Source organism: Syngnathus floridae, chromosome 5 (assembly GCF_059516105.1).
Source record: "Syngnathus floridae isolate MCC-2025c chromosome 5, RoL_Sflo_1.0, whole genome shotgun sequence".
NCBI classification, from domain to species: Eukaryota; Metazoa; Chordata; class Actinopteri; order Syngnathiformes; family Syngnathidae; genus Syngnathus; species Syngnathus floridae.
Genome location: NC_142417.1, coordinates 11,194,051 through 11,218,656, shown reverse-complemented (window position 1 = coordinate 11,218,656; position 24,606 = coordinate 11,194,051). Strand labels below are relative to the sequence as shown.

Genomic DNA, 24,606 nt, shown 5'->3' with positions numbered 1-24,606 from the left:
CATAGTTAGGGTTCCCTTGGAGAGCCTGATGACCGTATAATCATTTCATATTACATATACACAACAAATTAATGAATAATTAGCTTTGAAATCAAAGGCCAGTAAAAAAAAAAAAAAATCTTCAAATATTACATTGTTTCAGTCGATGCACATAATTTGCTTTTGCGGGCCACATAAAATGAGGCTGCAAATATGTTAAAGTTCTCAAGCCTTGAGTTTCACACCTGTAGCCTGGCAAGCCAGACCCAATGCTGAACTGGCTTGCCAGGCCCGTAGCCTCGGTCTTCTCATACTTTTCCCATCCTACACTAGAAAAGGTTTAGATGGTTTGCAAGGTAGGACATGAGGCAAACCCTAGGCAAACAGGCAATTTCGTAGGGGCACCAAAATTTTTAGAGGTCCCCCAAAGATAAATAAGCAAAACTAAAGAGGTTTTCATTGTCTGAAAGCAAGAATTGTTTTCGTTTTAATTCCCACCTTTAAAAATATTTTCATTAAAACTATCATTCATTTTGTATAAGCTTGGTCCTTGTGCCAAGTTTCAAAATCCCATTTGCACGCCCCTGCTTAAAGTTCATCTGGGAATTGTTTGTAAATGTTCTTAAATTATGTTAATCCTAACATCATATGTCCATGTTTGGGTTACAAATTATTCAAAGGAGCACAGTGATAATTAAAAAACTGAATTAATCGCTTGCTGATTCAAAACACATGGAAGTGCTTGATCTATTAGTTTACTACAATTATCACTATTTTAGAAACACATCAGAGGTTACTAATATTTGTCATTTTAGAAGAGAATACATTGCAATTCTTGTTTTAACAGCCTTTTGGTTTTCTAGCACTTTTTAAAGCGCAATGGTGGTTCCATTGCAAAACTGTAGGCTGCTTTACAGCCACGTCATTGAGGGCCATTGCCCCCAAAAACAGTGAGCCTACAATTTGTGATATATGGCTCCCTCTACAGGATGAAGTCATTCATCTACAAATGATTTTCAACTCCTATCCAAAGCAAAAAAAAAAAAAAAAAAAAAATGCAGTAATTACAGCAAATGTTGTGAAATTACTCATCTGAATGGTGTTAACTTCTAGTGAAAATCAGTTTGGGTACTCAATGATGTAATTAATAATGGTAACACAATACAAAAGACAAGAAATTGCCAAATCAGCGTCTTTATTTTACAAACGCATTTTTGTCTTGACATTTTTTTCCTTAATAAAAAAGCAATTTACAAGCTTAAGGACGAAAATGAAGCTGCACAGAATGATTATGAGTAAAATATATAATTTGAATAAATATACTTTTATTTCATGCTATAAAATAAAACTCAAATAAATGGCAATAGATACGTCAGCTTGAGCTAGCTTCATTTACTTCATAGTTGTACAAAACAGTAGAGTTCTGAGGTTCACAGTTGGGTTGTGAGGTTGTGTGGAGAGTGGACAAAACAGGAGCTGGGGCACATGTGCTGTCATGACTCAGTTTTTGTGGCCCTTAACCGGACCTCAAGCTTCAGCTCTGTGGAACATAATGGACTCATTGAGACCTTGAGGCAGAATGTATGGAAACCACTGACTGGAGGACTTGTTCCCCCACCTGAAGAGAAGTGCACAATTACGGACATAGGATGCTGCCCAATGAGACCATTTTTAAAACACTATACACCCTGAGTTGAAAGTTCTAAGTTTTTTTTTTTTTTAGCCTTGTTCCCAAATACATGAGCAAGAGACATTATAGTGCGTTGAGGGAACTGATGTTGAGCTTACTAACTTCCCTCTTATTGTGAACAATTGCAACAAAGTCTCTGCAACTGAGGAGCCGGAAGTGTCCACCAAATCAGAACATGACAACACACAGCCCACTCCCAAAACATGGCTAAACAGCCCAAAAATCCCTTTCGTTATTTTGATACAGCTGGAGTTGCAACTCTGCCCAGTGCAGAGTAGATAACTGAGCCACATGCTCAGTTTTTCTGTTGCAGTTCACTAGAATTTGATCATTTTTCCTTTACTATATACACTGTGTGTATATATGAGAATTATTTTTCTAAAGAGGAAGCCAACCTGTCCAAAAGTGTTCAGTGAATATATATATATAAAAAAAAGCAACGAATCATTATCAAATTTTCCTGGTTTTATTTTAATTGAATAGCTCCCTGACATTAAGTTTATTTCATATAACAGGCCAATATTTCAATAGGCTTGATGATCCAAATACACCACTTTTATAAAAGTTTATTGCTTTCTTTTAATAATACACAGTGGACAGAAACTGGGAAAGGGTAAAAAAAAAAGCTACGGAAGACCTAAGATTATTTTTCCAAGCCAGTATCAGTGTTTGTAAACTACCTGAAGTGAGTTTAAGAGGATGAGCTGCAATTTCAAAAGTAGTCGGACAGCCTTCCCTGTAAACACTTCCTTTTGATTAGGTGTGGCCCGTATGGTATCTCCTGTATTGAGTGTGGAATTAAGAACTTACAAAAAGTCAACTAGAGAGTGTGTCAAGGTCAGTTGGTTGTGTGTATACTATGACTTAAGTAAATATAGCTACATGAAAAGCATTCAAACAATACCCCCGCCATTTACCTATACATGGACTTATATACTTATTTGATAGGAAAACAAAACCTTACTAGTTTTTTGTTTTTGTTTTTTTAAAAAAAAGCATATTTTATCGAGGAAAAGACCCTGCCTAAGCAAATGAGGCCATTATAGCTGGATAGATACAATTTCCAGATGGACTGTAATGTACTAGTCATGAGAACTGTTAAGTGCGCAATCAATGACAAAATTTCAAAAAGAACTCAAGTTTCGAAAGTATCCATTGGCAATTGGATATAATTTTGTGGTTGCTAAACGTGCAATTCAACTACAGTATAGGGTACGCGTTTTTTTTCTTTCCTTCAGTTTATTTAAAATGCACACATACTTTACTAATTTTTTTTAAGCAGCTGCTCTCCTGCCTGTATGGGAGCAGGAGAGGGAAGTAGATTTGCGTGTTCCATGCATCTCCTTCCTTCATTCATTCATTCATTGAAAGACGGAACAAGTACGGCACATAGATGGGATTGTCCTCACTGGCTAGAGTGGAGGGATAAACAAATCTCTCTCTGAGTACAACCCAATAGCCCCATTTGATTGTTATCACTTGCTATCTCAGATAGTCATTTGTCCCATGAAAATAAAATAAAATCAGAAGCAAAACAAAAAAAGGCTTTCATTTGATAAAATGGGAACAAGAGGGTAAGACATGAGCTGAAAAAGTACAAAATGGATGACACATTGGAGAATTCATTTCATCGTGAAACTACTTTACAATGTCGCTAGCTACGTTTCATCAAAATCTCTTGATTCAATCCATTTACAAAGAAATGAGGCACATTATTCTAAGTGCCAAACTCTAAAATGTAAAGCTTGTGGGAAGGCACTAGGTTTAAATGCCACTGGTTGTGAAGGACTCTTTTTTTTTGTTGTTGTTTACCTTGGCTTCACACAATTACATTACCTATTGCACACAATTTACTATCACTTATTTTATGGCTTAAATTAGCATTGCTAATTATGATGTTAATCGCAAATTGTTCAGATTTGTTGCAAATGATTGTTTTAAGTGGGGAGCTTACATTCCTTTCAAATAGCAATTAACGTGGCAACGTTTAATGAATAACCCATTGCTCTTGGTAAGCATTCACTTATGAAATACACTCAAAAATAGACACCTAAAAATAATGAGATAATCTTTGGTGTGAACTAATGGCACAAACATGAAGCAGCTTGTACCTTTCACTCGCAAATCATTTCTGGGCAATCATTGGCAGAATCAGATTTAAAAATCAGTAGCGGACAAAAACAAACATGACGGAAATAAATGGAGTAAACATTCATGTAAAGAGTACTGCTGACAATTTGACATTGAAAAAAAGTGGTTATTAACCAAGACTTTAAGTAACAAACAACTATAGAAAAAAGAAAAAAAAAAGAATGACAACCAAATTCTATGGAAATTCACAATAATGAAATGTACCCTCTCAACTGCCTCGTAAAGATAATGACTGCAAATAAGAAATTTATAATAATGGCCACCCTCTTAATCCAACTTGGCAAAACAATAGGTCATATTGCTATGTAGCAAAATTGCACCACAAAAAAGGCATTAACTCATTTGGATGGATAAGACAGCGATGTTTCAAAAAGAGACCAAGTTGCTGCGCTTGAAATGACCAAATAACTATGAAAGGATAATCAAGCAGGCCTTACAAGTGCCTTTTAAGAATCAAAAATGAAAAATCACAATGGATATAAAACAGTCTTTATATACTAATTTCCTCCCAAAGCCCCAGTCCCCAAGGTTCAATAAAACAGTAAAAACACAAGACATTTGCATGATTCATAGCTATTAGTAATTTTGTGGTTGCAGAGTCTCATCATGTTGTAGTAACTGCTGCCAACTAACTCTTGACACTGCAGCATCGGGTTTAAAACGAGATCAGCAAACTATCACTGGGACGTCAATCCCTTCCGCTAACTATGCAAAGTGCATCAATACTTTGTATCACATACTTTTGCCACCTTTAACATTTACGTTCCTCTTGTTTTAGCCACCACATGTCAAACAAAAAGTGGTACTGATTGCTGAAAACAACCTTTGTCTTTACATTAATAGTATTTGACCCGCACCAATGCAGAGAAAGACGGCAGGTAGGATAGAATGGGGGGAAGAAAATAACAAAACAAAAACAAAAAATACAATAGTACTTGTAAATAACGGAAGACAAACCATGTCAAAATGGCTGAGATTCCTTTGCGGCTTTTTGCATATTATTAGTACTTTTGCTGTACTGTGCGTGAACTGATCAGGAGTTGTTGCAACTGTAGTGAATGAAAAATGAGTTGTAGCTTACCTTACCTTACCTACTCCGGGTCAAAACAAGTTACACAATGTAAATATCAAATCCCAGTGTGGGTGAATAGGTGGGACTTCAAGTGAGCCCCCTTTTCACAGTTTACATATCTAAAACCGTGATTATATAACAGCATGCCACCAGTATTAGCGATGAGGTAAAAATTATGTGTTTCGTTGGGAAAAACACTTTAGACAGCAAACCGATATTATAGTGGGCCATCTTTTCTCTGTCTCTTGCTAAAGGGTTCAAAAACCAAACGCGAGGATACTAAATGTACTCTTTAGAAGATCACCTGCTTGTTAATCTAACCCATACAATCAACAAGGAATACTTCCCCTGTCTATGAAGGCTTTACAATGAGAGAATATTCTTTCAATGGTTTGTCAAAATACTGTACATCATATGCCCTAAAATGGATTTCGAACAGTGAACTTGTCTGTGCCCGGTAGGTTACTAGCTATGAGGTAGAACCAAGTAAGTTCCATTGAAGTGAGAATACTGTGATGAGTGTGTAGTTGGTTGTATCATGAGGTATTGAACGGATATGTCAGAAAAAGCTTTGCAATAAAAAAAAAAAAAAAAAAAGAGGAAAAGCAAGGATCATTCCTAGTGAGTGAGTGAGTGACCTCTTGTGGCTGTATGTGCAAAAACAGGTCAGGTAAAAAGGTGATATGACAAGCATCTTACCAGAGCTTTCACATTTTCAATTATTGCAACATGCCTATATAACTCTGTAAATATGTTTCTAAAAACATGGAAAGATATAAAGAGAAATCATCTGGGTGGGAAGGGAGATGGGGAGGGGGGCGGTGGTGTTTGCGGGGGTAGATAAATGGGATCTCAGCAAAAATAGTAAGATGTAGCTCCCGAAGTAACTCGCTTTGCTCTGCATTTGACACCCAGCGTTCACAAAATTGGTAGCACCCCTTAAAGAAAGACACGTCCATAGAAGAGGGAGCTGAAAAATCCGTAACATGATTTGAAATAAACATTTCTTAAAGCTTCTTGAACCTGAAGCAGAACCTAATAATCGCATCTGGATGCCTGAGCCTCTTCTGGACTGCATTTGGAACTCTCCTCCATTTCACTGGCTGGTGCCTCTTCTGCATATTGCGCCTCATAGGCTATCCCCTCAGCGGTGTCATCCTGGTCCTTCTGACCCGAGCTTCCCTCCGTCCTCTCTGGAGAGTCCATATGATTGCTGCCCTCGGACACTCCCATGTGCTTCTTCCTCAGGTGCTGGTTAAGGGTGCCCTGAAACGGGAAGCATTTGCCACAGATCTGGCAGTGGAACGGCTTGTTGTCCGTGTGGCCGCGGATGTGGTACTCCAGTTGGTCTTTCCTTGTGTACTTCTTGCCACAGAACTTACAAACAAACGGGGTGATGCCCATATGCAGGCGCATGTGACGGTCGAGGCTCCCTTTCTGATTGAAGGTCTTACCGCAGTAGACGCAAATGAGTCTTTCGTTGTATGGGTACCACTGACTCCTCAGACTGCGCTCTCGCACATCGTTCTCCAACATTGTGGGTCCCACAGCGGGTTCGCTGTCATCTGCACCTTGTTTGATGTGACTCAGTACCGCTGCTGGGATGCCCAGGGGGCGCTTTGCTCTGGCTCTTCCACCTCTGAAGCCGCTGAGGATGGAACGGGACGGGCTGGAGCTGCTGAGGTTAACAAAGCACGGGGAAGAGAGCCCTGAGTAGGAATAGGCAGCCGACTGGATAACAGGACCGTAAGAACCCACACTAACAGCCAGAACTTGCTCTCCATCCACCAACTCCGTGTGGTAGCCATCATCGCCAGCTGAGGAACTATCGGAGTAGGTAGGCCTCTCAGTTTTCTCTACTTTCACATGCACGTCTGTGACTTGGCCGTCTTTACCAATAAGTTCCACTTGCTCCATTTCTCCTTCCATGGGTGCATCATGCTCCGACACACTGTCGGTGCTGCCGCGATCCGATTGGCCTTCCTCTTGCTGCAGTCGCCCACGACCCAGGCCCTTTCCTCCAAGGTCCAAGCGTGCTTCGTTTCCAGCATGACTCTGACGGGAGTAGTAAGGGGGGGAGATCTGCGTGGGGTTGACAAAGAGGTTGCTGTCGTTGACTCCATTGCGACTTGTCTGCGAATCATCCTTCTCTGGGCTACTAACTGGGAGGCTTATTTTGGAGTGGATGCTCTCGAGGATCTGCGTACACTTGTCAATGATGACCTGCATCTGCAGAAAGCTGGCAGCAGTGAGGAAACTGATAATGTCCTTGAGCTGCAGGGACATATGGCCAGTGTAGCAGAATGCTAGAAGCTGCTCAAACACTTCAGGGCTTTTGATGACCGAGATCGAAAGGCCACTCATGGTGCTGAGAGCTGAGTGGTCTCGAAAGTAGGGTGAGCTTGCTGCCAGAACGGCCTTGTGGGCGCGGAATGGCTGACCCTGAATATGGACAATGATGTCACATAACTTGCCCTGTAGTCGCAACTCATTGAGCTGGGTCAGGACAGTGTTGCTGAACTCCGGCACATCAAACTCGATGTAACTGCCGTCGTCCATTTCTTGAATATGCTTCTCCAGTTTGTCAACCACCTGAGGGGGAAACAAACAAAACACAAACGTTTGTAAAGACACACAAAAGGGTTGTTCATTTGACTGTGTCTAATTCAAATCATGTTTAATTCATATGATTAAAAAACATTTAGAAATGAAAGGTTTACTTTATAAAGTGATGAACAAAGTTTTTTTTTTTCCAGAAAAACAGAAGACTGTAAATTCCTGTGAAGCAGTACTGAAATTTAACCAAGAATTCACGTCCAAAGTCCTACCGAAAGAAAATTTAAAACATTTGAAACGATGTGTGTGGATTGCATACAGCATTGATTGCAATTTGTTTGGCTTTTTGTGTATTTTTTGGGGATCCCAAAACAGATTGAGCAAAAATGTAATGCTCAAATAAAATCCAGAAAAAAAAATTATGCCCGGTCGGAAGTGACAGGAAATTAGCGTGATTCCTGTCTTGAATCTTAATAGGCACGACCGTATTTTCCGCACTATAAGGCGGACCTAAAAAACTCAAATTTTTTCAAAAGCCGACAGCACGCCTTATAATCCGGTGCGCCTTATATATGGACCAATATGGATTCATGGATGAAGACCAACTTATTAAAGTCCCATTGACACCGGTATATGTATAAATCGGTTTTAGTTAGCTTACGGGCTTATAAATATAAATTGACGAAGTGACGTTTCAAGTTGTTCGCGTTTAGCTTCAGTGAATGTAAACAAAAGTATGTCGAAGCGTGACGGGAGGGGCACAATTCAGAAAACGTGCTCAGCTCGTCAAAAAAATGCGATTTAAGCAATAAAATTAAAAATGCGCCTAAAACCTAAACCAAACGCTGCAGATGTTCATTTCTTCATGAGCAGTGGTCAACTCGGCACTCTAAAGCCCCCTGAGAACTTTTTACTATGCCAACCTAACCACAGTGACGGGAGAGGCACAATTCAGAAAACATGCTCAGCTCGTCGAGAAAATGCGATTTAAGCAATAAAATTAAAAAAGCGCAAAAAAGCTAAACCAAACGTTGCGGGTGGTTATTTCTTCATGTGCCGTGGTCAACTCGGCACTCTAAAGCCCCCAAGAGCACTTTTTTCTATGCCAACCTAACCAGAGTGACGGGAGGGGCACAAATCAGAAAACGTGCTCAGCTTGTCGAGAAAATGTGATTTAAGCAATAAAATTAAATATGCGATTTAAACCTAAACCAAACGCTGCAGATGGTCATTTCTTCATGCGCCGTGGTCAACTCGGCACTCTAAAGCCCCCTTGAGAACCTTTTACTATGCCAACCTAACCAGAGTGACGGGAGAGGCACAATTCAGAAAACGTGCTCAGCTCAGCCCAAGTCAACTGCTAGATTCATCATATTCTGCGTCAAAAGAGGTTTCTGAATCGGATAAAATATGCTAATATTGCCGCTAGAAACGGAGCTGTCGCTATCATCCGCCATGTTGTTTGGGTTTGTTGAGATCCGGATGCACAATTTGTGACGTCACAGTAATGGCGCCACCAGTGTGGCTGCGTGCGGAACCCGATTGATAATCTGGCATTTAATTTTAGCTTTATTCTTAGTAATCGGTGTCCATTTTTAATTTCCAATGCGGCAAATGTGTTCTCTTTATACATTCTAACAAATTCCGTTCTAATTGAAAAAAAAAAAAGATGTCTCTGGGACTTTAAAGTAAGCTTTGCGTGTTTATTTTGTGTGTTGTGTGATATTAACGTTTGAGCAACGTTGAGTTATTGATATATTGTTATTGTTTTCACTATTTCGAGTGTTATTATATTGTGATTGATGTTTGAGTAACGTTGAGTTATTTATTCTATGCGCTTTATAATCCGGTGCGCCTTATATATGGACAAAGTTTTAAAATGGGCCATTCATTGAAGGTGCGCCATATAATCTGGTGCACCTTATAGTGCGGAAAATACGGTACATGTTTATTACCGCTTTTTGATTAATTGATTGTACTTTGCAAAAACTAAAATGGCTGATTACAGTACAGCGCTGCTATTTTGTTGAAGCTGGACAATACCTCTATATCATAATCATTCATTCATATCATTCTCCATATGCCGTTTCATAACTGCATGTCATTATGAACAGCTGTAGAATTGCAGCTGTGCATGTGAGGATTATAGAAATGGGCTTAAATACTGCAAACTCCCCTTTCAGAATTTATAATTTTTTTTTTTTATTTAATACAAATCATGTGATATGTTCTGGCATTTTGATTGGCCGTAATAGTTATAAAGCTATTCACTTGTAATTCGAATTTTTAATCGTAGCCAAACTAACGTTTGATCGGGTTGTTCCGTGTGCCGGTGGCTTAATGCAGAACGGGTCCGGCAACATTGTTTAGGGTTGACTAAGGAACAACATACAGTACACCCCAGACACATAGCTTGAGATGAAAAGTTAATGCTATCATGTGGCTTTCTATGCACGGCTTAAGTATGTACTATGTAGTTACTGCTATGGCTCAAAGCTTTTCAAATTCCTTCTAACTGAAGCAACAGAATTCAGAATGTAGTTAGACATGACTAACATTTTTATGTCATTCTCCCCTAGATTTGCAGGAAGTCATTTCACGCAAAGGATCATGGGGTGTAGGAATAAGGTGGGAACATTATGACGAATGTTGAGAACCACACGATTGGCCATGAGCTGTCAGGTGACTAATAGGACACCATTCCCATGCAGTTACAAGAAACATTATAGCCTACTATATTAGCTTTAAATAGCTATGGTTAGGCGGCACAGTGTTGCACTGGTTAGCACGTCCGCCTCACAGTTCAGAGCTGCAGGGTTTGATTCCCACTCTGGTCTTCCTGTGTGGAGTTTGCATGTTTTCCCCGTGCCTGCGTGGGTTTCCTCCAGAGGCTACAATTTCCTCCCACATGCCAAAAAATGCATGGTCGGCCAATTGTCCACTCCAAATTGTCCTTAACTGTGACTGTTTGTCTATATGCAATCCTATCCCTACGATTGGCTGGCGACCAATTCAGCCCACCGCCTACTGCCCAAAATAATATGGGAAAATAATGAACTCTTAAATTGACACTTTTAAGGGTGCTTCATCAATGCTAGAAATTCCAGCAATGTCATAAAAGTTGAATGTGATGCAGTGAAGTGGATCTGCCATGACTGCACAAGCAAGCTTTTGTCAGGAACTTGGCGTTATTTAAGTCTAAGCAATCAAATGGGCGTGTTTTGGAATTTTAAAGACAAAATGGTCACCACTAAAGAATATGCTTAAAGCCAGACTATTCTGTGTCATCTAACATAATAAAAGGCAATAAATCACTGAATTTATAGAGTACTTTAAAACAACTGTGGCTACGTACAAAATGATGCACATCAAAGACAGTTCAAACAACAATAATACAGTACAGACAGTAAATACTCTGGTTTCCTCCTGCATTCCAAGAACATGCATGGTAGGGTGATTCCCCGTAGGTGTGAGTGCAAATGCAAATTCTTTGTTTGTATGTGCCCTGCAATTGGCTAGCGACCAGTTCAGGGTGTAACCTGCCTACCGCCCAAAGACTGTTAGGATAGGCTCCGGCACCCCCGCCGCCGCCCTTGTGAGGATAAGTGGTTTGGAAAATAGAGGGATGAGTTTTAAAGCATTGGTACTGAAAACAGACAATTATTGAGTCATTTAAAATTTCATCAAGGTTCTGTTGTTTTTCAATTATTTAAAGTTGTTTTTCTCCAACAGTACAACAAATGTAGATCACAAATTGACACAGTGAACTACAAAAAATGGGCTCCTCAGTCTAAAGGGACAAACCTTAAAATGTACATGTGATCATTTTTAAGGAATGATCGTACATGCGGCGCATTATTGCGACTCATTGCTAAATGTGCATGTTCCAACAATGACGCAATCAATTGCTGCTTGTGCAAACACTTATTAGCATTGTCATGCTTTCCGTTTCATCCCTGAGGTGCTATTTGTTATGATTCAACTAGTTTGTTGTATTGTATACCAACAGTCTGCCACACAAACGATGCGAAGAAACTTGTCACCCAGCTCTACTTGGTATGTTGCCTTTCGGAAGGTAATCGATCGGCTGGGGAGTTGTGGGGGACTGCCGCTCTGCTAAAAAATAAAAAATAGGGGTATGTCTCTGTGCGGCCCGGTACCAAGTTGGGGACCAACAATAATGTTGCAGGCTTGCTTGTGAACCAATGAAGAAAATTTACAAGGAAAATGGATCGTCGTGTTCTGTTCCTGACATCTCAGTTCGCGATCCAAAATTTGCTGAAAACCAAGGGCAATTTTTTTCCAGCAGACATCCAGAATTTCAAAATATGCTCTAATGTTGGACAGTGGACCTTTAATGCAAATAATTTCACACTATAACGGCAAAAAAGCATGGTAAGAAGGTTACGATAGAATTATATGTGTGCATGTGCGTGTGTTGGGGAGGGCGTCTCAGAACTTTCAGTATCTATAGCATCAAGAAGAATGAACAGTGGAGCACCAAACTTCATACAATAGTCACTCACACTCGATCCTTAAGTGCACCCCTTGTTTCAGCCAAATCCAAATTCAGCATGACTGCTTGAAACTTTACAGAGTTATGATGACAAATAATTAGGCTATATCTTGTTTTACTCTATCATGAAGAAAAGATTTGACGAGATTTTCTGCAGACCATACCACAAAAGTATTCTCCATAATGGCTATTTTTTTCTGACACCAAAACACTGTATTTGGCTGGCAGAACTCATTGTGTGATTTTCAAAATTCTCAGTGTGTTGCACTCAAAACTTATAGAGTAGTCCCTATTAATTAGAATGATATGCCAGTCTTCTCATGCAATAGTCAAAGGAAAAACAAAGCAGGTAAAACGTCACAAAAATTGGACATATGTGAAAGACTTAGTCTAGTGGCCTGGATGAACTCAGATGTACTGAATAACCCAATGACTTTGCTGGACTTTGATCTTTGACCGTAACATTGCAATAAGGAGTACAAGAACATGAACAGACATAATTACTGGTACCTTAGTGTTTTTTTTTTTTTTCTGGTAAAAGCACAACGTTTAAAGTAAGTAATAACTACAATATAAAATATGTCTGGCTGGTTACCCAATAGGTCTGCCCCAGACAGTTTTGAATTACAAACTGACAATTCATGCTAAGGTTTTTGTAAAAATCGTCATATCAAGTCCATCGTTTAAACATTTGAAATCGTGGGACGTCGACTGTCGAACCAAAATGGAACAATTTTAAGCCCTGTCAAACTTTTATTACCATTTATTACAACCTAATGTGCGGGTAGCAAAAATAAATGGGAAGTCTGTTCATTAGTGGAGGAAACGCCAACTCAAAGTCCGACTGAGTAATATCAGCCGTCTGAATCACTGCTACATTAAATTGTTTTAACATAGTGTATGTGCATCGCTTCACAGGGCCGTGCCATAACGCGACCGGGCGGCATTCGAACATATGCTAACTCCATTAGCTAGCTTAACATTTAGCCAGCGTTTAGGGCAAAAACAGGGAAGCTTCATACACCCCTCACTAAGTAGACGCACCTCAAAATAGTTTGACAGTCGGTTCACGTCGTACACACTACACACAAGATTGACAATATTTTATGCATTTTCACAGACGTGATCGCGCAAAGGCACCATGTCGGCTGTCATCTAAGGTGGCTATACGGCTAGCTAGCTCACCAGGCAACTTAGCGATAAACCCATAGTAGCCAACGGCGGTGGCTAGCGCTAGCATGCCCTAGCATGCGATCGCTGGCACCACATTCCACCATTAGCAAAGTAAGACAGAACACACGTTGGCATGACAAACCGCGGCACGCCGCCACCAGTCTAAGCCTCAATTCAAACAAGCAGACTCAGACTCACCGTGCTGCAGATTGCCATTAAACGTTGTCCATTCCCCTTCAGTTCGCTAACAGCCACAGCCAGGCCTCCCCCCCTCTCCAGTCCAGATGTGTCAGACAGTTGCTGCTGCAATTTTTGCATCAACAGGAAGTGTTCTTTTGGCTCTTTGCATTCATTCTATCGGCGAGTTTTGCAGCAGCCCCTCCCTTGCTTACGCCGGTGCAATGTATAGCGACATATTCCCGACACATTATGCAAGTCATACATACGCACCATAATAAATAAAGACGTGGCGGGATCCAGTTTGTTCTCAACACACAAAGTAACCATGGGAATGTTCTTAATCTCATTCACTGCAACCGTGGCGTGCAATGCATAATGTATAGTCCATCTTTCATTGCGCAATCTCAAGGTGCGTTGTGTGAAATCGTGTCATGGTGTGTACTAGTACACACTAGTTCTGGTGTTAATTTAGTGACAAAGCTACATTGGTATCTGTGCATGCATATCAAACTTGAACAAAGCTCACGTTGATATGCATATGTACTCCATCATGTACCCGCGACAGCCAAAGTATCATTTCAGGTATTACTATATTTACAAATGACCGTGTTCATTTGTAATATCTCTTGCCTTCTAAGCATTATTAATTGTATGTTGTACATTTAATAACATTTAAGTTAAAAAAATGCAATAAATTACACAAGATCATTTCAAATGGGAGCGTCTCTGCGTGTTAAAGATAAGTCATCTTTGAACCCTCTTAAAGTATGTTATATACCTGCAGATAGGTAGATAAATGTGGGCGACATGGAAAAAAATGACACTTTAGTCTTCTGCAGAAATGCCACAAAGTCTTCCGTACAAATGCCACAAAGGGGCGCCAGAGACTAAATTGTAACAAACTCCCGAATCTATTGTCAGGTCAGTCGCTCATGAAACCGATCTAATGTAAAGTGATCTTTAGCTGTAAGAGAAGTTCGGCTATTCCATTGTACGCTAATTGAACAGTTTGAATTATTAAGGTTGAGGAATGCTGTGGCAAACTGTCAAAAACACAATAATTTTCTGTTTTAGCTTTTGGCTATGATAGTCATCATGACAATTTGGTTGTAAATTGATTGGAAATGTATTCCGCTAGGATTAAGTGGATTTAATTCATCACATTCAGCGAAAGTGTAATTTTCCAACTGGATAGATGGATGGATGGATGGATGGATGGATGGATGGATGGATGGATGGATGGATGGATGGATGGATGGATGGATGGATGGATGGATGGATGGATGGATGGATGGATGGATGGATGGATGGATGGATGGATGGATGGATGGATGGATGGATGGATGGATGGATGGATGGATGGATGGATGGATGGATGGATGGATGGATGGATGGATGGATGGATGGATGGATGGATGGATATTTACAGTTGTGCTCTAAATAAAGTTAAAAAATTGCATAAGAACATTTTACCATGCCATTATGAAACGTGAAATCAAGTTTCTTGTCTTATCTGCCGATCCTAATTCCAATGAAAATGGGTCATTTTATAAAACATGAATAAAAACAGAATACAATGATTTGCAAATCCTTTTTGACTTATATTCAAATGAATGCACTACAAAAACCAGTGTAACCTTCAAACTGATTGTCTTTTTTGTTGTTGTATATCTTCACTGAAGCTTTGTCGGTGGAATACTTTCCCATTTGTGCTTGATGTACCTCTGCAGTCGCTCTCGGGTCTCCGTTGTCGTGTTGTGCCACACACCTTCAATGGGAGACAGGTCTGGACTTCAGACAGGCTAGTCTAATAGTCAGTCATGCTGTTGTAACGTGTGCAAAATGTTGCTTGGGATTGTCTTGCAGAAATAAGCAAGGATCACCCTAAAAAAATGTTGCTAAAAAATGTTGCCATTGGCACTAACACACCTCAATACCATCACAGATTCTGCCTTTTGAGCTTTGCATAGACAACAATCCAGATGGTCCTTTTCCTATGTAGCCTGAAGGACACGATCTCATGATTTCCAAAAACAATTTAAAATATGGACTGATCAGATTTTAGAACACTTTTCCATTTTCCGTCAGTTGATCCCAGATTAGGGCATACTCAAAGAACCTGGCAGCCTTTGGGGTGTCGGTCATCACTTTTGCATGCTAGTATTTTTACTTGCATTTACAGATGTAGCAACGGGCTGTGTTAACTAATAATGGTTTCCTGAAGAGTTCCAAGCCAATGTCAATATCCTTTATTAGTCACACTGTTTTTTAATGCAGTGCTGCCTGAAGGATTAAAAGTCATGGCCATTGTAGTTTTGCCTTTCGACATACATGAAGAGCCATAAATAACTTGCAATTGTATTTTGAGAAATTTAATTTGAAACTATTGGACTATTTGCTTACACAGTTGTTCACAAAGTGAAGAACCTCACCCTGTCCTTGCATGTGAAGAGCTGAGCCTTTCGGGGATGCTCATTTTATACATAATCATGACACTCATCTGTTTCCAATTAAATTGTTTGTCTGTAGACGCTTCAAAACTGGTGGTTTCCCCTCATCCTTCACAGTTGTTTGTTGCCACTGTCCCAGTTTTTTTGTAACAAGTTGGAAGCATCCAATTTAAAATGAGAGATTCAGTGGCATTTTTCCCCAATCTCAGACAGGGCAGACTCAGGATTTTGGATCGAGACCGGTCCAGACCAGGCTGATACAACTGTGATCAGTAAGAAGCAGATAGCCTGGATGTCGCCTGGAGTGCCACGCCACCTTGTAAAAAAAGAATGAAGATGGAACACGCCCCAAAAATCACCTAAAAATGTTGGAAAACTCATCAGTAACTTAATTTGGTCTCCAAAACCACAAGGAGTTACACTGATATGCAAAGTGAGCTGTAAGCGGAAACAATGTGCAAATTCTGGCACAAGGTCAAGCTTTTATGTGCAAATTCAAAGGAAGCATAAAGACAGGTAAAGCAACTATTACACTGTGAAAGTTGGAATCAGAATATCCCATTCTAAAGCAAAGAGTGAAAATTAGCTCTTACCCACTCTTGATTGTTTTTGCTAATGTTCAGAACTAACAATGACCTCATATTACAGGTAGCCAAGGAGGTTGCGTAGTATTGTCAAAAGCAAGATAACACAATAACAATGAACGAATCAGGTATTAAACAAGCCCCAAGGTGTTACTTGGGATGCTCTTATGCAATGGAAATGTAATTCACCACTTGAGCTTTTGACACACATACATATTCTAGTCAGCATCTGTATATGATTTTTGAAATACTCTGAGTTTTTCTGAGATGTACTCTCAGAAAGTAAACAAGTGAATCCTGGGGAACAAAATGAATATGTGCTTTGTGTGCTTTGTGTGTGTGTGTGTGTGTGTGTGTGTGTGTGTGTGTGTGTGTGTGTGTGTGTGTGTGTGTGTGTGTGTGTGTTTGAATGTGAATGACAAGTTGGCATCACAAGTGAATTTCTGACCTAATCATGTGCAGGTGGATGATCAACCCAAAGAAAGAATGGCTTTGTCGCCGCACGTGCTTCCTCGAAACAAGTCCCTCTTCTATGCTCTTCTCTGAATTTCCCTTCTCTTGATGCATAGTTGAAGGCTGCAGTCAAAGTTTCGTCATTAGAGATTGTCTGATTGGAGTAATGATGATGCCATTGATAACATCTCAAACAAATTCTTTATCAAAGGCTTTCCTGTTGCACTTGTAATCTTTTCTCAAACGGGGTCTTGGTGGCCCTATGTGGTCTGCTTGAGCAGGATTTAATGGGGTTCCTTTTGGGTTGTGCAACCGCAGGTATCATAAGGGGGCTCCAGGTGGTGTGGACCAGGGCTCTGATGTTCTGTTTCTTTTTAATCCCAGATGACATTGCAAAATCCTGAAACTCACTGCCCCTACATATGAGTGTATGGGAGAGTAGAGATGGAAAGAGCACATATCATGTGTCAAACTCAACGAATAAGGAGCTCCACTGTTTAATGATAAGCCTGAGTCTATAGCACCGACATTTTATGAATTTATGCATTGTATGCCGACGCTTCAATGAGAAAGTTCTTTGTTTATTGTCAACGAATCAATAAATCGTTTTAAACATTTATGTTTCTTGTGCATGAATCATGTCAAAAGTCACACTTGTGCAACGTGTACATATATATATATATATATATATATATATATATATATATATATATATATATATATATATAATGAACTACAGATTGAATTACTAGTACATATACGTTATAAATACCAAACGACTAAAATATCTTCTACTACAGAGTAGTACCTTGGCTACCTTGGCTGTCATTGCAGAGTGAGAACAATGATCTCCCAGTGCTCCTGGCCAGAAATGGTCCAAAGCTCACTGATGGAGAACATATTTCCCAGTAGCAGGTGTCTAAGTCCGTCAGTGAGTGATCCTCACCGTGACTGTAAATGAAAGAGTCGCCTCTTCCAGGTGCAGCAGCACCTCCTTAGCCCTCTCAGGTTTCCCCTTGCTGGAAAAACGTGTAAGAATAAACAACCCTACATAGTATCACATTCGATGCATATTTATAATATATTTGTTGTATTCAATAACATGCCCTTAAAATATATTTATTCGTACATATATATAAATATATATATATACATATATATATATACACACACAACTGCATCATTATTTAGTTTAGTAGTCATCAAATTATTCTATGACATTGTCAGTCAGATTATAATAGGAGTAAGATGCGCTACATCGGTTCTTGGATTAGTGAATGTTTATCAAATGAAGTGTCCCGTGAGTTTGCACACATACACAAGGTGATCATAAATGACAGTGTTAGTTTTATGTTCATGTTTTGACAAAGAATAATTAAAAACGATTAAAGCGAGCGCAGTGCAATACTATTACAATTTGGGCTCCAACTGTTGCAGTCGGAACAAAACCCCGGAGCTAAAGAGAGTTTTAACAGTTTGAAGCACTCACATTATAAGTATAATGAGCTCTCTGATGTGTCATATATTTGCCCGAGAAATCAAGCCAATTTGTGGAAATGGTGGCCCGGGGTTGCAAGAATACAGAGTGGCTTGTAAAGATGAGTGATATCTGGCACAGCATGAAGAGAATGAGAGGTGTGCTGCCTGGTGCTTAGCTCAAATGAAAGCTCTGATTAGTGGAGCAAAGATCAAAATGACAGAATGGTAGAGGCTTCAGCTGGCCCTTTGTTATTGATAAGTCTGTCATCTCTGCTGATATTGGAGCAGTAATGGCAGCTGATGATTAGGCCACTCCTGAGCTATTAACTACATTTCTTATCCTTTTACTGGGGCCCAAGAGGGCCGCTTTGAGAGACAAAGGCCTCCATTATGAAGCTGCCTGCTTAAACGACATCCACCTGATCTAAAAGGCACAACTGTTACGACTTTCGGCCGCGGCCAAAGAGGTCTGGGACGAGTCAGGGATCGCAGTGCACGCCTGTTTGAAATGAAGGGGTTATGAGTGAGTAAGCTGCTGAAAGAGGGCTGCAGGAAAATTACAGAAAATTGGCTGTTTTGTCAACATTTCATCAGAAGATTTACAGAAAGCTGAACCTCGGCCTTTCTCTTCCACTCTTTCACAAGGCGAAAGAGATTGAGTGGCAGAATTGACCGGCAAACAAATCTCCTCTTTATTTTTTTTCTCGCTTTCTCTTTCCTGCTGTTGACATGTCATTCAACACGATCTCCTTTAAATGATCCTATATAGTTACAGTACATATGATCAACACATATTGCTGATGGTATTTTTATCCCAGCGGACATATGGACATTGACAGTGATGAACAAAATGAACATTAGTAGATAGATAGTTAGGGGATTAAGAGAATGGAGGTGTCCTCTTTAACAATTGTAGGTTTTCATGAAACATTTGACCATAACAGATCATTTAAAAACATTGTATGTATTCTATAAACTGCATCGTTCAACAAAAAATAAATCAAAACAGTTATTTAAATCATTTCCTGTCCAATTTTAAACGAATGCAGTTTGTCATGTCATGTTTGACCCAGAAAATATTGTGTTACATTTGATTTTTACTTCATAATATTTTTCTAGATTTGATCCTAGCTTGTTTTGTGCAAAGGCCCTCCAACCTCATCACAATGTTTTTGGCATCAGCTCAGCCTTTGACTTTAGCCAACAAAGGCCAGCAGGAATCTAAGACTTGTTGATTTAGCCCCCAGTGGCTGCAGGCAAAGCATCTTTCATTAACGTCTAAAACCTCAAGAATGAGATGCTGTCCTTCCGATAAGATCTGGTAATGCAGTAACATGGAATTATGGAAGAAGAAAATTGCCATTTTGTTTATAAACACCTGTGATCTCCCATGAAAGCCCCCTGTTCCCTAGGTTGGGTGAGTCCCTGGAGAGGAGCAGGCCTTGGAACCCAATCCATCCTGCAGAGATTTTCATGCTGAAGGACTGACTTGATGGAGGGTCTGCTGTGGAGGGTCAACCCTGAGAACCACTGGGTAATCCTCTGTGCCTGAATGAAAGATTCATCCACCCACAAGAGAAATAATCGCAGATTGTGGTCAGTAACTGCTTAATACAAAACCTATGTGCAGTACTCCAAAGGTATTGCCATAACATTTGAACTGTTTACCTTATATTTGGGAAAATTAGAGAGCTGCTTAGAGAATATATCACTTGTTCCTACCACTTCTTTAGAAGGGGTATTTGTTTACTCCTTAACATGTCAGAAGCAGTGTGACAGAACTGATGTGCCTTTGTCTCCTCTGGATAAAGTTCCTTTCCCATCGCTTTAAATTTTAAAGCGTTTGGCAAGCAGCCTGTGGCAGGTTCTCTTGAGGAAACCAAGAGGTAATGATGGTCAGTGGTGCTGTGACTCTCAGACTGTCTGTGTTCTGACATGGACATCAGACATATGCATATTTTATAAGGTGTTCATGGTGGTGTAAAAGTGATTTCTAACTAAAATGGTTCTTGCAAGGAGGAAGATGGAATTTGTACACACACATACACACACACACACACACACACAAACACACACACACACACACACACACACACACACACACACACACACACGCACACACACACACACACACACACACACACACACACACACCTCAGAAGTGACCTAAAACGTTTCCAAATAAAGGTAATGTTTCCCATTGAAATGAACAGAAATGCTATTAATATGTTCCAGCTATACTGACCAGTGTGTGGGAAAAATAGATACAACAATATGATAAATTAATAAGAAAACACACTAAAGACTGAGAGAAAGAGAGTGAGAAGAGAGAGAGAGAGAGAGAGAGAGAGAGAGAGAGAGAGAGAGAGAGAGAGAGAGAGAGAGAGAGAGAGAGAGAGAGAGAGAGAGAGAGAGAGAAAGAGAGATTTGAGTTCAACACAATATTTTGGAGGCTGGGAGACAGTAATTCAATTAGACAGGAATCCTTGCTCTTTCTTTAGGTCAAAGTTATCCATGTTAATCAGGAGAGACCGGAGACATATAAGCTTCTGGTTTCCTGCTGGCCCTCTTCTGTCTGTGTTCACTGCTACCAGGGTTTGCTTTTAATATGAAAAGCTGTGTCAATACAAACTCACTGTAATGCATTTGCAACATAAAGGAATGATTATGTGAAACCGTTCCATGTCTAACTTATTTACAATTACATATATGTAATTAACATTTAGTCGAATAAAAACATGCCTGAATGAACTATAAGCATTTGTGCAATGGAAATAATTGACACATACCGAGGAGCTGACCTGAACAGCTGACCTGGCCTGAAGTCAAACAAGAGGTACACTATCACTAGTTGTATTCAGTATAGAGTACTGTAAATTGTACATTTGTTGCATGTGCCCAAATTTAGAGATGCACAAGATTATATTTACAGCCTGTGGAAATACAAAATGTATATAATTTTTAGACTTGAGGTTGACCCTTCAGTTTGTCACCTCAGCAGCCTTTGAAACAGTCTTCAGATGAATTTTTTACGCAGATTAAAATTCATTTTAGTTTCATTTAATCCAATTTTCACCGCTACATTTTGTTTCACAGTGATATTCCTACACCGTAATAGATGCCTGTGTGGTTATCTTTATATTGTTTAGTTGGCATTGTAAACAGTTCTCACATTGCAGCTTCTCCTGTGTCCAATTCAAGTTATTGATGTTGGACACTTACTTCAAAGTTGCACTACTGTAGTTTGCCATCAGCTGTGACACGGCTTCTGTTATGCAGTACCAGCCAACTCGCTTCCTCAAAATCCCATGCAATTTTCAATGGCATAATTGTCATTCTGACTCACTAATGATGTCAATAATTAGGATGTAGGCAAGAACATGATGAAGACCACAAAAATGTCTGCGGATAACAGAAACTCCTGTGGAATTTCCAAGCAGGTTTGACTGTTGACGTGAGGGCTCTGAATTGTTCTCAGAAGTACTTTGGGTGATAATAACAGATCTTGTGTCTTTCTGATCTAAACAGTAATGAACTGAAAAACTGTGTGTGCATGTGTCTGAATGTGATAAGAAAAAATGCAAAACTAACCAATCCGCTGCCAACACTGACATAAAGTTTACATATACAAAAATAATGTCTTATGAATTACTGCATCCATGCACAATTTATTCTTTTGTCTGTGTGCATGCGTGCGTGCGTGTGTGTGTGTTTGCCTGCGTCTCCTCGTCTTATGGCTGTGGAGGAATGTGCTATTCAATGTATTTCTTCTCCCGTCGCCTCGAGCTGCGGTGGTCCTGCGGCACCAGTCATGTGTCCACAGACACGCTGACTGGGCTCGGCCGGGCTCAGGTATCTCTACTAACCTCCCCTTTGTCCTGCTATAAAATAGCCCCTTTTGTTTGCTGTTTTCTGCAGGTCATTGTGAGGAGCGCCTCTTAGTGTCAGCTTTAATTCACATTGTAACCCTAGCCACGATGCCTCCCAATGATCCACGCCGCCTGCCTGGCTCTGAGTTGGTCCTTGGAGAGCTGAAGCTGCATTACACCCTAACATGACTGCACCCATGGGATGACTTTACAAGTTTGTTGCTTAAATATTTAAATAGCTCTTTAATTGACATCCCTCAGACCTTACTCTGAGCTCTCCTTTAGTGCTTTTTTTGTGAACATAAGGGAGATTTGTACAGTGAGTAAATTTTATTAATTCAAACTTACATGAACAGTATTTGAAATTCCAGGCCATTTGCGGTGTGCAGGATTCTGTGGCCCCCTACTTGACCCCCAAGTTTAATGTTAGTTTGCCCCCACCTTTTTTACCATCTCGTTGCCCTGGGCTTTTTTTTTTTTTAAATCACTGGGGTAACAACAAATGGAAGAGAAAGATATTCTCGCCTAGTACCAGTCGTCTTTTTCAAGACCTTTTGTAAGAGAACGGTTGGTCAGAAAATCAATTCAAGAAAAACAGAAGATTGAATGTTTCTTTGTTGAGCACAGGGATACCTGACACGTCTCCAGTGCATACATTAATTCTGACCATATTTGACACATACTGTTTGTTTTATTGAACAATATATGGGTTAATATATGTATAGTAGGCTATTTTAGCTTCAAATTTGTATATCTGACTCCAGAGTATTCATTGCTCCTCATGTTCAAGTTTTCTTGAAATCCTTGCCTTAAGAATGAATTTTAATAATGCATGAGAATGGCCAGTCTGGGTCACCCATTGCATAGCTGTAGAATATTTATTTGGGTCATACGGACATCATCCCGATTTACATCTTTGTCATCATTTTTATGGTGTACACACACTTGTGTTTCTTCAGTAAATACAGTAAATTTGCAAAATTCCAGTCTGTCTGTCTTCAGGGACATTCCACAAGGTTCACCTGTCTTTGCAAATCCTTCTCCTTTGATCTATTCACCTGAAAGTGAGGCAAATGAAGATGGACACCAAAGAGCCTGTTTGTTACACAGGTGCACCTTGGACTGGTTACAACAAAAGTCCTCTCTCCAATGTGAAGTTCAGTCATGCCAAAGGTTTTCTAGTGTCCAACTGGAATGCCCACCTGGGCCTGTTAACCAGTGCACCATCACAAGCCTTCAACACTGTTTCTGAGAATTTGGCAGAGCATCACGCCTCACATATACGTAAAATATCAAGGATAGGATCAAGCCAGCAAGTCATAAGTCGGAACCTTAGTTTGTGAATTTTTATTTGTATGGTCAATCTACCAAATATCCGCTCTTTTCCTGCATTGTGTTTTTGAGTAGGCTAGGGTATTGTGACTGACCTTTGGTGTCATCCTGCAAATGAATGCTTGGTTTTGTTTGACTGGTTTGCCAAAATTACAACTGTGCATCATCAAAGTTCAGCAACGAGAACTGGCATTGTTTTTATGAACTCTGGAATTTTCTTAAAAGGATGCTCTCATATGGTCATCAAGTGGATAATGTGACATTTTGTCGTAAAAAAAAAAAAACAAGTTATTTTTCCCCTTCTGATCTTAACCCAATATTTCATGATTTCGCTGGGGAGCTACAACCCGAGGGTCTGTCTGCCTGTCTAAGAGAAAAAGAAACAACAGGAAAAAGAGAGAAGAGGCCCATGTTAAAACAACAAACATCCTAACCTGACATCAGCCTCAGCAAGGTCCTGCTGTATTTCTCCACTCATTGTTTTGTTGTCCTGAGGCATTATATCAACAGAATCAGAACTTCCTCAAACTATCTCTTGCCTAAAAATAAATCATAATCAGTATTTCGCATGATGGAATTTCAAAAATGATTTCTTACAATAACTTGAAAAAGTATAAAAACAAATAAGCAGATGTGCTGTTATCCAAAATTTCCCCTCTCTCGTAACAGTAAAAATCTGGAAATGGGAGTAATATTATTTTAGGATGAATAAATATACTAGTTGATCCATTCCAGGTATTCCTGGCATAGCATCCAGTTATCCTGGCTTCAGATTTAAAAATAAAGGTTGTTGAAACAAATCATCATGTAGAATGATGGGAAAAAAGCACTATTTCCATTCATCTTCAAAGGAAATGATCCTTAATTATTAAATGGTCATTATTATTTTGGGTGCAAGAAATATAATCATGTGTAGCTTACCCACAATGCTATCTTAAGTACGCTGCTTGCCACAATACATGTAAAAATATTGTCATATACTGTATGCATTTATATATTTTGCAGTTTCTGGTATCAGAAAATATATGACATTATACAGAAATGAAGGATGTAGTCAATTGATATTTTGCATGCTCTACGGTGCAATATACTACATTAGGTCCCTAGTGCAAATACACACCC

General features: G+C 39.7%; 1 protein-coding gene and 1 long non-coding RNA gene across 3 annotated transcripts; one reads left to right on the top strand and one right to left on the bottom strand.

The window, feature by feature from the left end:
* Nucleotides 1-1,157: 1,157 nt before the first annotated feature.
* On the bottom strand, nt 1,158-13,659 carry zbtb34 (zinc finger and BTB domain containing 34). Of its 2 annotated transcripts, none has more exons than XM_088376758.1 (2): nt 13,588-13,659; nt 1,158-7,484 (listed from the first exon to the last, which is right to left on the bottom strand). In XM_088376758.1, the coding sequence occupies exons 1-2, from the start codon at nt 13,642-13,644 to the stop codon at nt 5,928-5,930; spliced, it is 1,614 nt and encodes a 537-aa protein (XP_088232884.1). In that variant the 5' UTR covers nt 13,645-13,659; the 3' UTR covers nt 1,158-5,927. The 2 variants fall into 2 exon arrangements, with proteins under 2 accessions (XP_088232884.1, XP_088232883.1); XM_088376757.1 differs by lacking the exon at nt 13,588-13,659 and adding an exon at nt 13,336-13,564.
* LOC148398137 (uncharacterized) lies at nt 12,424-17,421 on the top strand. Its single transcript, XR_015858700.1, has 3 exons — nt 12,424-12,518; nt 15,977-16,283; nt 16,814-17,421. It is a non-coding gene; the product is annotated as an uncharacterized LOC148398137 (long non-coding RNA).
* The last annotated feature ends 7,185 nt before the right edge of the window (nt 17,422-24,606 follow it).